This window comes from Pterocles gutturalis, unplaced genomic scaffold (assembly GCF_000699245.1).
Source record: "Pterocles gutturalis isolate BGI_N339 unplaced genomic scaffold, ASM69924v1 scaffold46857, whole genome shotgun sequence".
In the NCBI taxonomy this organism is placed as follows: domain Eukaryota; kingdom Metazoa; phylum Chordata; class Aves; order Pterocliformes; family Pteroclidae; genus Pterocles; species Pterocles gutturalis.
The window spans coordinates 29,537-45,541 of NW_010117244.1; the positions used below are offsets into that span (position 1 = coordinate 29,537).

At 39.7% G+C, this 16,005-nt stretch overlaps 1 protein-coding gene across 1 annotated transcript; it reads right to left on the reverse strand.

Annotated features, from left to right (window-relative positions):
• Positions 1-911: 911 nt before the first annotated feature.
• CPO (carboxypeptidase O) lies at positions 912-15,094 on the reverse strand. Its single transcript, XM_010075730.1, has 12 exons — positions 15,002-15,094; positions 11,588-11,663; positions 11,049-11,173; positions 8,416-8,530; positions 7,699-7,800; positions 6,843-6,947; positions 6,100-6,210; positions 4,810-4,900; positions 4,028-4,230; positions 2,988-3,072; positions 1,528-1,772; positions 912-1,061 (listed from the first exon to the last, which is right to left on the reverse strand). The coding sequence occupies exons 1-12, from the start codon at positions 15,079-15,081 to the stop codon at positions 912-914; spliced, it is 1,488 nt and encodes a 495-aa protein (XP_010074032.1). The 5' UTR covers positions 15,082-15,094.
• Between the last annotated feature and the right edge of the window lie 911 nt (positions 15,095-16,005).

Here is a 16,005-nt window from a genome sequence, read left to right on the forward strand (position 1 = left end):
CCTTTATCTGTGAGTTTTCTGGCAGAAGATCTTGATCTGCATTTGCCATTACTAGTCTTCAAGCAGTCAGGGGTGAAAAAGATTATTCTCTTCCCCAAAGCTGGAAATATTTAGTTGAAAATCTCTGGTTAGGACACCTTCAATTTTCAAGCTGAATCTTGAAATTTGCTGAGAAAATCAGACATTCCATATGATTTTTTTCCCCTCCCCTGGACTCTTTATTTTCTATCAGAAAAAAAAAAATTTATCTTATTATCGGTAATAGCCAAGACTGGTGGACATATTTCTGGGATGTGGGACTCCTGGGTTCAAAAGCAGACAGAGTACAAGTTAAAATAGGTCTTCTGTATTTCAGTGAATGCCCTGCACCCTCTGGTGTTGGCTGTAACATAGAAGCTGTTTCCTTGACATTTCCTTTCAGGTGGTTCAGGCAGAGGGTCCCTGCCCAATGGGCTGAAACGTTTCCTTTCCTCTGGCACTCCAGTGAGCTTCCAGCTTTGCACGGGGATCCCAAGCAGAACCCTGCAGGCTGCAGACTCTCCCAAGTGATGGAGAGCGATGCAACTGGGCCCCAGTCCTTCTGCAGAGTCGGCCCCAAAGGATTAAGGTGGTTTGTAAGAAAGGCACCCCTCTGTAAACAGACTTTCTTTATGTACCATCTGTAATGAAATCCTTTAGGAGTCTGACTTTAGGAGAATATTTGTAGCCACCAGTCATACAGTTTTGGAAGTTAAGGATGCAAAGAAATCCCACTCTCATCTGCTCTGTGAGGTAGGAATAGCACCCCATCCTCATCTTCTTTTTCCCTTTCCCTTTTGTATTTTTGAAGGATTAGGGCAGTTTCTATCTTCACTAATCTGGCTGCACCTAAGTGAAAGGGCCACACCTCTTGTCTGCCCCAAAGGCTTGCATCAGCTCAACTCTTTGACCTTGTTCAGGCTGCTGTTGATGGTTTCCTGATTATGAGCTTTCACCAGCTTTTGAGGCCCTGTGTTTTCTGGTAGATTCCAATGTGCCAGTTTAGGGAAGGAAGGTGGATGTCGAGGAAGCTGTCCAATTTTCTGTATTGGGAATTGGGGACATTTAAGTCTGACAGGCATCCTGCTAATGCCAGCAAGACCCAGGAGTCAGCAGGGTCAGGCAATGGGGAGAATTGTAACGGGGCAGGACCGTGGCTGACAGAAGGGCTGCTTAAGCCCAGTTAAGGCTCTGAAACCATGCTCAAGAACCAGGGAGTAAGAGCGTTCTGTTCCCATGTGTACTCAGGCTGGCTTCTTGCAGAGCCAGCAAGTAAAGCTTGGGAAATGGCCACAGCTCTTCGTCCTTTCCTCCTTCCCTAAAACACAGCTATCAAAAACACAAGTGGATGCTTGTATTTTGTGGGATGAGCCTTTATTGAAATACTTGACATTTAGTTCCTCTGCTCATGTAATTTTGTGTTTTCAAGGGGACATTATACTTTGCATGGGAGTCCCTTGCTGGGTTCTGTTCTCTAAGCTGTTTTTATAAAACACTCCATGTGAGTACAACACTCAGGTAAAGGCTCAGGCCCAGGCTGCTGGAGGTCAGCATCACAGCCCCACTGGGGAAGTATTTCTGGTCAACATAATCAATTATAGTCGTCACAGCCAACATAGTCTCCTCACATGTGGGCTGGATCTGGTCAGGGGGTAGAACAAATCCGTGAGTACCCTTGTCTCGCAGTTCAAAAGTGTAGGGGAAAGGAATGCCAATCATGTGAGCCCAGTCCCGTGAGGACCCTGAGTTACTGTCTGCAAATTTAAAAACAGAACGGAGATATATGTATTAAGCATGGTTCTTTGAAAATACTTTCTGCAATAGTTAATGCAAGATTTTACCAGAATCCCTGAACTAAGCAGTAACTGTATATCACTGTGACATGGAGAGCAGAGTTTCCAGGTGCTGCAATTCTTAATTATACTAAAAGTCTTCCATGGAGTTTTCTAAGTGAAAAAATCCTCCATAAGATGGTATGTACAATAACAGGAGACGAGTTCCAGGGATTCTGTGTTTTTAGCATTTTACTATGATTAGTGTGGGGTAAAAGATGGATTGGCCATTTGTCTTTTCTGGTACTTCATTTTCTACATTGATACTGCCTGGAATTTCTTTGTAAATTAGTTTTTAAGCATAATTTCGGTCAAGTCTGAAAAACTTCTGTCTACTCCCTGTGTCACTTCATCTGCCTCATGGATCTTTTTTCTTACCTATTCAGTATAAGTACAAACCCTGGCAAAATTCAGTCCTAGGCATAGGCAAGTTACCTTATCCTTACACCACATTGCTCATGCAGTAGGTGACTGGTGTAACTCGGGAACTGGCACAGACAGATGCTGTGAATGTGCAAAACCGCATGGGTAGTGGAGAGAACTACTTACTGTTCTGAGTGACTAGTGTGACTTATAGCTTACTGGGAAAAGACTGGGTTTACCAGGCAGTCTCTAGGGCCCTCCAGTCCTCTATGTAAAGGCTGTCAACTAGTATCAGCCGTGATGGTGTGTTCATGATGTGGCTGTCCAGTCTATTAGGAACAAGCTGAAACCAATGTATTCACACAGAGCTGCAAGCAGCTGCCATGAGATAATGTTTGATGGAGTAACTATAGACCTGATTGGGATTTTAATTTTTGCTTGACTCCAGTGAAGACAAATAGGAGTTTTGCTGCTGACTTCAGCAGGGTCAGGATGATCTGTCGCCAATATTCTTCTGTCCCCTGTGATGTATCTGTGAGGAATTCATGTAGGAACTAGCTTCTAATCAATGCTTTCTTCCTTCCCGCGATCAGCTTTATAATGTACATTGTTATCTTGTATTCAAATGAATGCTGCTTAGATGTTCCGCTGAACCAGCCCATTAAATATTACTCAAAGAAGCAGCTCTGCAAAACAGTACTTGCTGATGCCTATGACACAAGAATGACTCTCTTCCTTGAAAAACAGAGCAATCAAAGGGAAACATAAACTTACATAAAATTGAAGAAGTTGATCCTACTTCATAGCTGGTACCATACTTTCCTGTCAGGGCAGCAGCTGCTTTCTCTGCAACATGCATCTGTAAGTTCAAAATAGGAACAGCATTGTCATCAGTGCCAGTACATTTGGCAATTATTTTGAGTGGACCAAAATTTTTGTCACTTTCAGCTTTACATTTACATATGATCAGCTTTAAGTTTTGATATTAGTAGTTCAGGACTTTAGAGAAACTCATTACAAACATTTGGGAAAATTGTTCTTGATTTTTTTAATGCAAATTATGTTAAAATTTTAAACATTAATCTGCTATTAGGTAGAGAAGATACTTTCTTTCTTATAAAGCTAGAGGGCTGTATTTTGGAGAATTAGGGTCTATGCTGTATAGCATACTGATACTGACTACACAGCAGTGATTGATCTCTTGCGCTTGTTATATTGCCATAGATTCTGTATCCCACCATCTTTAGAACCTGAGCCATAGACAGAATAAATTACTTCTCCAATGACTCATATGAAGTCTAAATCCATGTCTCTCATGCTCTTGACTAGTGCTCCAGCTACTGGAATATTCATAAATACATGTTAATGAACTCAAATTAGAACACTCAGAAAGTAAGGGGAGAAGTAACCAAGAAATGGATGCATACTTTGCTCCTGTTCTCCTAGTGAGCACATTTGGAATATCGTTCCTGGACACAATTGTGACAACCATGTGTGTATAATGTCTTGACATCCTAAAGCACAAATGCATTCCTGTATGCAGTAAGAACTTGGTGCTCTTCTCCACTTACCTTGCATTGCAGTAACTCTATCTGTAATAGTTTGATTTTTCTGATTTAAGATGAAGGATTAGGATCATTCTGAGGCAAATAAATCTTGCTGGTACTGCATGGAGTGGCAGTAACTCTGGGAGCCAAGCCCCTGAATAAGCTCAGCTCCTCTGAAGGAAAGGCAAGAGGGCAAACAGAGTTGTGCCACATGCTGCTGCCTGTACTTATTCTCTACAAGTGTAGAAGATTAATGTTTTGCCTTACCAGCTCTTCACTGTTACTTGGAGGTGTAGTTGTGGAACCATATGGAATGAGGATGTACTGTCCATAGGAATGAATTGTTAAATAACACAAAATGTCACTCTTCTTCCTTTCGATAAGCTGGGCCACAGCTCTTGTCTCAGGCTCTGATTCTGGTCCAGATCCACAGAAGATTTCACTGCTGCAGTTATAAGAAACACCAATACCTGGAGAGGAATACAAAAAGTGAATCAAAGGAGAGACATGTAAACACCAGTCTAGAGGAACAGAGAAATATGCCTTGGAGTGTTTAGGTGTGTGTTTATGTGGACAGGGAGACTAGACAGCTCAGTGGGACTTTAACATTTTACTCTGTTAGTGGCAACTCAAATTTGCTACAAGACTGAAATATTTAATGTACATTTTACAGGCTGGCTGCAATGAAAAGACTGACACCACCACAGTGTACCACCTGCCAGGGAAGCTTTAGGGGCTCCTTGAAATTCATAGCAAACACAAATACTGGCTGTTAAGTGACTAACTCCTAACATTGCTGCCTAGAGCTGATGTTTGCTCCTGCAGTGAATTAGAGGTATAGTTATATAAGCACCAATTTTCTGCTCACAAAAATAAATGCCAGTTGAAAGTCAATTACTTACTATTTTTACAAACCGGGTTTTTATTTTTACGTATGTCTGGATGACAAGTTGAGCATTGCTTTCTTATAGGACTTCATCTTATTTCAGAGGCTTGTTATTACTCTTGCTTTACATTTGTGTTGCTGATCTGAAATACTTGGAACTTACTGCCCCAAGAAGAATTGAAGTTTCGGTTCAGATCTGTCCCGTAGCAGGTACCATTCATATATGGAGAACGGTTTTTCCTCCACAAACGTTCCTAAACAAAAATAACTTCAGTTACATGATAACAGCTCAATGATCCATAGGGCCTAGAGATAATATGGCGTAAAGACTCCTTTATTGTAGACCTCTGCATTCTGAGTAACTCTTGCATTGTAAGAATGCAGCTTTGTGTGCAAGGGTGATAAAGCTTAGTGATAGAACACTTTATCTACTACAGCCAGGCTGTTGTATTCCACAAGCCTGCATGCACCTTGAAATGAGCCTCCTGAGCTTTTTTTTTTTAAAAAAAAAAAAAAAGTGTGCTTTTTCTATAGTACTCAACTGCTTCCGTGCAGTGTTGCACTTCTAAGAAAGACTCACCATTGTGAGGGATACCTGTGTCCAAGAGATGATAGCTGAACTTATGTTTGTTTCAGATTCAAATGATTGATGTCTTTTTGTTAGATAATTTTGCTGTTGCTCCTTGGTTCCCTGCTATACTCACTGCTGTACTTGGCTCTCTGCAGACCTCACTGCACTGCCTGTATGAGCTTCCCGGCTGAATTACCAGGTGCAATGTATGGTGTGCCCCAAACCTGCCAGGGAGCAAGCCGGGAGGCAGCAGGATCCACATGGCAGTAGGCTGAGCCTGTTGGGCCATGCTGAGCTCCTGCATTAAAGGTGTTTTGACTGGGCTCATGAGCCTGGAAGCATGATGAAAGTTGCTGAAAACCAACATTTTTCATTACCCTCCACATCAGAAAAGGAAGATTATTTGGGAATGCACACCTGTTTCAAAACCAAATAGCCCAATATTTGACCAATTCTCGTCCTGTTTTCATTCCCATACACTGTCCCATGTAGCAAAGGTGCTTAGACCCATCTACTAGTTGAGATATCTTGCAAAGAATGACTGTCTCCTCTAGACATCCTTAACTCCATCAACCAAGCCTTGAGCTGTTAGCAGGGAAGTAAATCCATCCCCAAAAACTCAAAAGCAATTGATCTTGTGGTTTTGTCCTTCTATCTTCCCAAGGCTCATGACATTTGCTAGAAATTTTTAGCCCTGTAATCTCAAGTGACTGCTGATTTACCAGAAGAAACAAAACCTCTCTGCCATGAGAGGATTTGTGTGAGCAATGATTCTGTCACTGTTCTCGGTTTAAATATAATTACTATGATTGTATATAGAATTAACAAAGTGTGTTGTGCACATCTAACTTTCAATCTAGTTCCTGGATCTTCACTACTTACTTTTTCCCAGGAATAGATGTAGCCATCAATATTGAGGACTGGCAAGACGTAGAGGTCCAAATTCTGCAGAAGTCTGCTTATCTTTGGGTCAGATCTGTAATTTTGAAGAATCTGAAAAGAAAAATATGAAGGACTGAGCAGAGAATCTAGTGGTAATCACTGGAAAGAGCTAGTTTAGGCCTATCGTCAGGGAATCACTCGCTCCTGGATATCAGCATGGTATCCAAGATCTACTTATCCCTAGATATGTTGAGATATCTTACCTTTTGCTATTAACAAAGTGACAGTGCATCCGATTATAGTGTACTTCATATGGATACAGTCTTGCAGGTATGAAAGCTGCATGATAGCATACCTGTGCCTCAGGTACCTTCAGTACATGTGAAACATTGCTATACAAAGACTTAGGGTTGCTTTATTCCCCCCAGAGGGGGACGGTGGCTCTGTGATGCAGAGGGGCTTGATCTAAAAGCCAGTGTGGGAAATGGAGAGATTGCTGTCAAGTTCCGTGGCTTTGGAATTGGTTCAGATGGGGAAACAGTGCACTAACAAATAGTGTCCCATATCTCTTCTCAAACTGTGATTTGGACTTAGGTCTCCATAGGTATCTGTACTATGTACTAGTTTTAAAAATCATATTTTAACAGAAAAAGCATAATTCTTGATGTCACAATAGAGAAGAGAACTGAATTATCCAAAGTGATACAGTTTTTTATTATCTAAGTGGAAAAGTGAGCACTCACTTCTTTCACAAACCACTGGCAGAAGGCTGGAGAGATCCATTCTCTGGCATGAATCCCACAGTCCATCCAAATGATCTTTTTGGTTTTGTCTGATGGTTGACTGATCTGAGAGAGTGTAAAAATTATCATTTGGAAAACCGTTACATTACAATAAAATAGCCTAGCGTAATACAGAAAGAAAAGGATGTGCCTTAGTATGCCATTGAGCTATCTGAGATTATTATTATTATTAGACCTCATATGACAAGCTCTCCTTCCTAATAACACCATCTCTGTAGTATCACAGGACAAGAGTTTTAAAGTGTCTGTTGAGCAGGAGTGTCAATAAACCAGTTTATTTTTCATTTGTATTAGTCATTCACAGGACTGATTGTTCTTACTTTTAGGTTTGTTTTTTTGTTAGAAAGGGAAGCACAAAAAAGCAGAGAATCTAATTATACTCAGTGATAGGAAGAAATTAGACAATAACTAACCCAGTTATTAAGACTATGGTTTTTATTAGGGAGTCTGATAAAGAATGTCATGTAATACTCCTAGCAGAAAGGCTATATGCTGTAAAAAAGTAATAAAAATGGCAAACCAAAACTTTTTATCCTCATACACAGCTGTTGCCAAGATAGTTGCAGCTTGATCTGTATTTCTAGACAAGACTTCAGTTAAATTTGTTGTTTTCACTGCATAATAGCAATAGCAAGGTTATGGTAGTAGTGTATATGAAAGTTGGCAAATCTTACTGTACTACTGTTATTTCAGTGAACTGGGATGAACACTGTCTTAGGAAAGATCTGAATCCTGTCTTCTGTGTACTTTTTTGTGAAGAAACCTTTTATTCATTTTAAGAAAGTTCCTCCCTTACCTGCAGATAATACATTGGTCGATTCTCAACTGTCTTCCCCAGGTAGTGCTGAGTCACCAGCTCTTTGTTGCTTTTCTGGATCTGAGTCATCCATTGATAAATCTGAAATAGCCATAGAGAATTCTTGGTCCAAAATGTGAGTTTTCTTCTCTTTCCCACCTCCATTTCCAGATTAAAGCATTTTCTTTTGCTTAGACAAGCCATGTTTTCCTCAGATCTTATTTCAATCTGTAATATCATGTAGCACTCATGGAAGGCCTTTCACTTGCCTCTGAGCAAAGACATGGTCCTATCTCACTGCGTGTTAAAAGATAACATCACTGCAATACAACACTGATATGCTATTCTGGATCTTATTCAGTATGCCAGTCCTATTGGGCATCTTTCTGTTGGCTTCACCAGACATGGAGCCACACCATCAAATTTTCAAAACAGTATTACAGTCTCTCTTTCCTATCTGTTCTGATTTTCTATATCTGCATTCAGCAGCAGTCATCCCCAATAGGTAGCTCAAACAAAATATCCAATGGCAAATTCATGTTCAATTCAACCAGGCCAAGATTCTAGTCAAAGAGTAAGGACTGATTCTGCAAAGAAGAAAGCCAGAAAGAGCTCCACTGGCTTCAGCTGAGCTTCCTGCAAGCACAGAGTTGCTTGCTGTGGCATTTACAAAATAGCAGCAACAAAGAAAGCAAGCAGAATTGTATTCCTCTTTACCTCTTCCATTGGATGATATTGGGTGTAGATGTAACCTTCTGGGACCTGGCTGTGGCTGCTCCTCTCCCTTGGCATGCTCTGATCCACAAGTTCCTGCACATCAGGTATTAGGACTCTAAGGGGAGGGTAGAGGGGGAGATAGAAAAGAAAACAATCCCTAGCAGTTACACACAACTGTCATGCTGGGTGCATCACTTAAAACAACAAATAAAAGGATTTATCCTCTTCCGTTGTGGACTGCGTGGCAAATTCATCACTGTCAGCATAATGGTTACTTTCATGTAAGAGAAAGTTCAAAGTACTGAGATTTTCACTGGGTTTTAACAATAAAGCGATAATGTTACCAGATATTTTTTTTAAAAGATTGACAATTTTCTACAAAAAAAGAAGTTCAATAACTTTCTTTTCGTCAACACTTCTACTTCTGGGCAAAACTCTCAAATACTCTTTTCTGGGAAAAGGAGGGAAAAGTGAAAAATTTAAGATTAGTGTTTAATTGTATTTTGTGGAGACATTTTCAATTTGCAAAGACTTCACGGAAGTATTCATTGCACTTTGCAAAAATCAGAACAAAAACACTCTAAAGCTCTTCTTAGTTTTTAGCTACAGATTAGTTCAGAAATGAGTATAACACAGGCATGATTCCATGATCAAGGGAGTCAATAAAACCTTTTCCTTGGCTTCAGAGGACTTTGGATAATACACTGTGCTTCCTCACTGCAATCAGCCCCTTGTAACCCTGTTAAAAATCTGTGCTCATTGTAAATGCTTGCAATAAGACAATTGCAAAGGTAGCTTAAACATTGTCTATTTCAAACTCTGTAAATGCTAATAGGCTATTCTGATTGTAGCACTGATCGGCATTTCTGTAAACTGTACATAAGAAACTTTTAAGAGTAGTTACAGCTGACTTTCACTCTGGGCTTTGATGTTTATTCACATCTGAACTTCAAACTAAAATTAAGGCAGTGCAAATTCCCATGAACTGAAACCACACACGCAAAATACCTTAGCAGAGCTCTGGAGAATTGAAATCCCAGAGTCTGACACAGTCAGAATATTGATGTCCTGATTATAATTTGTCATTTATGTCTCTATCATTATATACCTAACTGTCATGTTACCTTCGTTGCTTGTCAACTGCCTTCTAAAAGGTGGTTCCTGCTTTGAATATGTTACAGGAACTTTAACTCTAACATTGCCATGCTCATCTCACCCCCCTTTGCAATACAAAGTCAAAATTTCAGCTTGACTGCTAAATTACCCACCTCTTTCTTTAGGACCCTGCACAAGGTGGATAGAGTTCTGGCCCAAATCCAAGGGAAAAAAAGAGAATAAGATGCTAACTTAAGTTTAGTCTTTACGTTTTCACTAGAATAATTTGAAACCATTAGAAAATGAAGAGCCTTTATTAAACAGGAGGTTAAATATCTTCTAGAACATTGTCTAAATCCTGAATACCTAAACCTGATGCTAGATCATTTGTAGTGGCTCCCACCTCATCTCTCTCCATCTCTGGTTGTCAGGGCACCACACTTACTAAGATAATTTGTCAGGCAAGATGCAGGATGTCAAGATCAGCTTTAACTCTAAACAGCTTTGAAATGGCACCAATCCTCCTTTAATTTATCTTTGGTTGGTAAATGTCAGTGTACGTCCATAGGCCATTTGTCACCAGCCCTGAATCACTACAGGATTGTTTGTATGAAATATAGCTAGCTACTGGTTACCTGAAAAAGTCAGTTCCAAATGGGAATCAGGCTGTGTGAGGAATAGATTTTATTTAATCCCATTTGGCTTTATAAACGCTCCTTGTATGTGGATTCAATCTTTTGGTTGGAAGCAGAAGCATGGCAGTTAGTGAAGATGTGTGGCTGGATAGGTGTGATAAAACATCACGGGCCGTTTGCAGCTCATGGCTCCCAGTTGTGTACGCAGTGGGGACCCGCCACCGGGACCTTTGTCCCAGGCTGGGATGTCTCTGTTTGGTTGGATGGTGCTTGGAAATTCTCATCAGCTTGGAGCTGGTGGGGGGAGAGGACAGGGGTAGGAAACTGCAGCTTTGAAGAAACTGGCTGAATATTCACTTTGAAAGGGCTCTTCTCCAAACCAGAGGAGGAACAAAAAACAGGGAAGGGAAAAGGAGAGCTACAGAGGCTGCTGCTCTGCAGTGACACTGATTAAACCTTTGGGCTCTCCAAAATAGGGAGGGCCCTGTGTTCAAGTATTCATGCTTTCCAAGGGCAAAGCATGCTGGTGGTTGTACCAAGTTTGACTTCCTGACTTTAGACTAAAAAACTGAGTCATACATCTGAGCGCCATCCTCTGCCTCGGAGAAGACAACAGCAGGAAACAAGACAGATTGAGCTGTCTCAGATCCCAGCTCCAAATACACAGTCCAGTCTAGCTGGAAAGTGACTAACGAGGACATAGAGGAGTGTGCTTTTAAAACTCAAAGGTGTATATAGCATCTGTGCATTGGGCAGGTCAAGGTAAGTTGGGAGCGCTTGGAACAAAGGTTGGGTCCTATCCTCAGTACTTGCTGACTGTTCATTGGAAAGGGCTAAGTCCTTTTGTGATAGCAAGGAAGATTGTTAGAGCCAGCCTTTCCCATAAGGAAATTAGAGATTTACTTGTAAGAGATGGTACACTGATCTAAGCTGTCTTTCACCTCCCGCACCAGAGGGGCTGGGATCCTTATTTGCAGGTCTTCTCCAGCCCGGATGTCTTCAGGCAGCAGGGGCTTCCACAAATCCAGCTGTGCAGAGAAGAAAGAAATGTACAAATCAAGCTCTGTTTTCAGAATGAGAAAATATGTTTGAGTAGCTGCATATCAATAAATGGAAGAAGTTTTCCTTCAGATTCTCCCCTTAGTTATTCTCCAGCCATCTGTTCATAGAGCATGCAGCACAGGCTTAGTGTTTCCCTTGGCTCAGGCACCACTGATAAGGAGCAGCACCTTCACAGAGCTATGCAAGGAAACTAACTTCTTCCCATAAATTCGTTCAGGTAGTTGAAGGGTAATTCCACCCTACACTAAGAAAAACAAAGTTAGGTAAAGCTTTTTCAAATTTACTTTAACTTTCATTCCTGTCCAAAGTTACCTGCAAATTTGTTTTACAGCCTAAGACCCCACTCTGCTTTCAGGGCACACATGGTTATTCTTACACACCTGTAAAGTGCTGCAAAGATGCTGAAGATGCTGGACTTGATGAAGTGTTTCTGGCACAATATGCAAAACCTGATCCCTGGAAATTCAGCAGAAAAACAAGATCAGTCTTAATGTCTGTTAAAGTATGCATGATTCTATAAGTAAAAAGGAGGTGTTTTGTTATGTAGAAGGAAGACAGCATGGAACTGAATGCTGTTCCAACAAAAACACATCTCAGTGACGAATTCCTGGAATGTTTTAGCTACAGATAGGACTAAGTGATGTGAGTTTTGTGTTGCTAGAGCATTAGGTTAAATCTGCTTCCTTGTCAGTAGCAATTCTTTACTCACCATACCAGCTTCACTGAAGCCAATTGCTCGCATGAATCTTGGTGTGTGTGTCTGCCATGGCAGGACCAGGTCCAAAGCTGCGTAATCATTGGTAATATATAATAAACTATTTCGTTGATAAGATGCCACTTTTTTTTCTCCTGTTCAGGAGTTAGTGAATTATTCCAGATAGACTTGGTGCTTTGCTGATCTGCTTCAGCATGCAAAAACATTAGATGGCCATGATAAATTAACATTGCTAAGAGCTTGAGGTGTTCACAAACTACTTGGCATGAGAATAGCCAATTTACTTCACAAACAGCGAATAGTGTGGTCTCCAGAATTGCATTTTACTCAATTTTCAGGAAACAAAAATTTCTAGTACAGGATCTATCATTTTATATTTCTAGAAGAGACACACAGATCCAGTGTCAGTATATATTTTCATGAGGACCCAGGAAACTTTCATTTACTACAGGCTTTATCTGAAAAAAATATTGAAAGTTTACAAAGAACAAAATTAAAATGGTTGGAAATACAGAAAAAGCAAATCTGTCCGTTCTATTAAAAAAAGCCTTTGTAATTATTTTCCTAATTTTTTCCAGTGTTTCTTCAGATCAGCTTTCCAGGACTGATAGAAAGTGTGACATTTACAATGAAAGGGTTTCATAATGAGGTGTGGATTTTGATGACTACATTACATTACTTAAAGATGAGATAGCAGTTATGCGTTACTGAAGTGATAGAATGGGGAACCTGAGAAATATTCATATTTGTTAGTAACAAATAACTACTGCTTTCCAGTCTCTTTCAGTGACTTCAGTGAGCCTTGGAGCCTTTACAGGACAAGTACAAAAAAATAAGAATTTACATTCGAAAGCTTTTGTAACAGAAATTCTTGTTGCTAAAGCCTTGCTGGTTTTTTATTAAAACCGTGGTCATTATGGTCATCAGTGTAGCATGCTCTCATCATATGAACTGCAACTGCTATCATTTGTGCTTTCATATACAAATGTACAATTATCAGCTTATTATACATGCAAATAGAATTCACTATTCATTCACATTATCCACTGAAAAACAGGGGGATTTGGGATTTTTTACATCTTTCTTGAAAATATCACCTTTGCTGATAGAGAAATATAGAACTTGATCGTTAAAAGAGGCTGTTTACTACTGGTTCAGGAGATGCTGTTGGCATATAGGACCCTCAGCTATGGGGCAAAATTATTACATTTGCATTGCTAATGATTTAGTACAACAGCCATGGTATCTTTGTAATAAACCTTGTAGATGCAGGATAAACATCTTTGCTAGGAGAATAAACATCTCAGCTGCAGTTCAGAGTTTATTCTCTCTAAATGCCTGGGCTGGCTTTGCTCTTTGTCTTTCAGGAAGGGAAACAATATCCTGTAGTATCTTTCTATCCTCATCGACATTATGTCTTAATTACACCAAATGAAAGAAATGCCAGACAGTCAGATTGCTGCCAGATGGTCAGCTCTTATTTACTGATAAACCTTTTACAATAGCCAGTGCGGAGACAAATTATTGTTAATCGTAAACTAAGATTAGAAAGCACACACTCGTTTATGATTATGGACTAGGATTCTCAGTGAAGTGCAAAGTCAGCCCATGTGACCACGTGAGAATAACAGTTTTTTAAATGCTACAGTTTATCTTTTTTTTAACAAATTAAAGGACTGTTCTCAGCGCAAGCTGCATTTCCTTGGATGCTCATAGATCAGATAACAACTTTCATTTGAGTTGTTGAACAGAGCAGATGACAATGAAAATGGGCTTTACTAGGCATTTCATCTTTGTGCAGGTGCTTCCCACCCAGAGTCACACTGACTGTTCGATTAAGGGTATTTTTAAATCCCATGAGAGTACTCAACAGATTCAGTCCTGGACAGCAATTAGAAACAAAGATGAACACTACATTACCAAGGGTCGATTAAATTCTGTTTAGTGAAATCGACAAGCTCTGACTGCTTCCCTGACACAAATCTAAAAACTAAATATTATCCGAGGGAAGTAACACATACTAAAGAAAGAAGTAGTGACTCCGTATGCTCTGCCAGGAGCTTTGCCAGGAGAGTTGTTGAACAGGCATACTATGAAGGAACTTACTTGCAGTAAGGCTTTCTCTCCTTTTAAAAAACTATGTTCTGGGGATATAATTAGTCTAGATGTATTCAGCACTGGGCTATTTTATTTACTTTGGAAAATTCCATGTATAAAGTTATATGTGGATAGCTGACCCACACAATGTATTTGTGCCCCTCCTGCAAATCCCAACTGCTGTAAAGGCAGAGTGACCTATCATTCCTTGTAAAGTTGAGGGTGAATAAAAGAAAATAGTTTAGACAGGCAAACAGCATAATTTTATATCACTATTTACTTATGAAGCAGAACTGAGGATGGAGAAAACAGCAAAACTAGGCATTTCATACTTCAAAAAAACCTATTAATCAGTGAAAAAAAAATAAAATAAAAAAGATAATCTAATTATCTGAAAACCTTGGGGTGAAGACTGTCTGTCCATTAGCTTTTTTTGTTATTGTTACAGATTTCCAACAGGGGTTCAGTATCTAAGCTGCTTTTGAGACACCATCTTTTTCATATAACCTCAGCAGTCTTTTTTTTATTAATGGATATAATTTTGATCAGTCATCTCCCCTACTTTATACTCAGAAAAAGCATTTTATTCTTACAGCATCTGGTTTCAAAGTTCATTGTGAAAGAGGCTAAGCCAAATGAATTTCAGCTTATGGAAGCAGAGCATCCTGAGGTGCATTTGAAGGGCATTCTGTGTCTCTTAACGGCTGTAGCCATATCTTTACTGGCTTTCCTTTTGGTCACCCCTTTTTTATTTCCCCTCTTTTTGAAAAATCTTAGCGGTTTTAGCCATATCTTTACTGGCTTGCATTTGGTTCACCCTTTCTTCATTGCCCATCTTTGTGTTTTCTTCCCAAATCTTACAAAGATTACAGTTTAATAATCCTATCTCAAAGATTTCAGTTCGTAATTATTATTATTCTTACACAGTTCCTGGGAATTTCACTGCATGCACAGTTCTTCATGATACCCCATTCACACTCACCCGTCATATTGCAATTTCAAGCTGAGTTTTCCAGGAATTAGCATCCCCAGAGAAAAGATGATCCCAAGAAAAAGCCACATCTTTGTGCAAAGAACCCAGCCCTGACAGTACAGGACTAGAGAGGAGGAGGATAGATCTGGACTGAACATTTTATTTGTACAATTATAATATATAACCAGGGTTATCCTGGAAGACAACCTGCCCTTGTTGAATCATTAACTTCACTTTTAAATAGTTCTACTTTTTCTTAATTCTCCAAGCTCTCTTCCACACCCCAAAACACAAACACATGCAAATAGCAACACTCTCACTAAAGCACTTCTTCTAAGAAGTAAGAAGATTTTTCTATATGTCACCTTCAAATCTTTGAAAATGTTACGTGACAAAGTTGGTAGTCATCAGAGAAAGTGTTAACTGCAAGGTTCACAGCAGCTAGTGAAGATTAACTTTTAAAAATCATAGGGATGGGAAGAACAAGAGAACAGTGGTAAAACAAGCTCCATCATTGCTCTCTTCCTTCCACTGTTTCTGCCTTTGTGGAGCACTTCTTTGACATCTTAACTGCAATTCTGTCACTTGCCTAGCCAAAAAGAAACACGAAAGAAACAACCAACATTCTGTAAAAGGGAAAGATGGGGACATCAGAGTCTCATTGAAACCACTTTCAGTTGGATCAGATCAGTCTCTGGCCACAGACTATCAACTTTACACTCATAAAGAGTGTTTTTGTTATATTTGCAAAACAGTGGGCTGGTTACTATCTGAAATATTTAATTTCTTGCTTAGTTCATATATCAAGAGTAAACAGTTGAATTCCTTCCTTAATAGACAGTTCTTCAGAAAGAAATTGTTTCACTCAGCTTCTCTCTTAGATTGAACCTGTCCCATGATGATTTAATGCATGAAACTGCATTGATTTTGGGGGAAGGAGGTCCAGTAGGTCAGTTTGTTTGTGTACACCTGCAATGGACATTAACTGTAATTATGGCATCTTTGTAAATCTT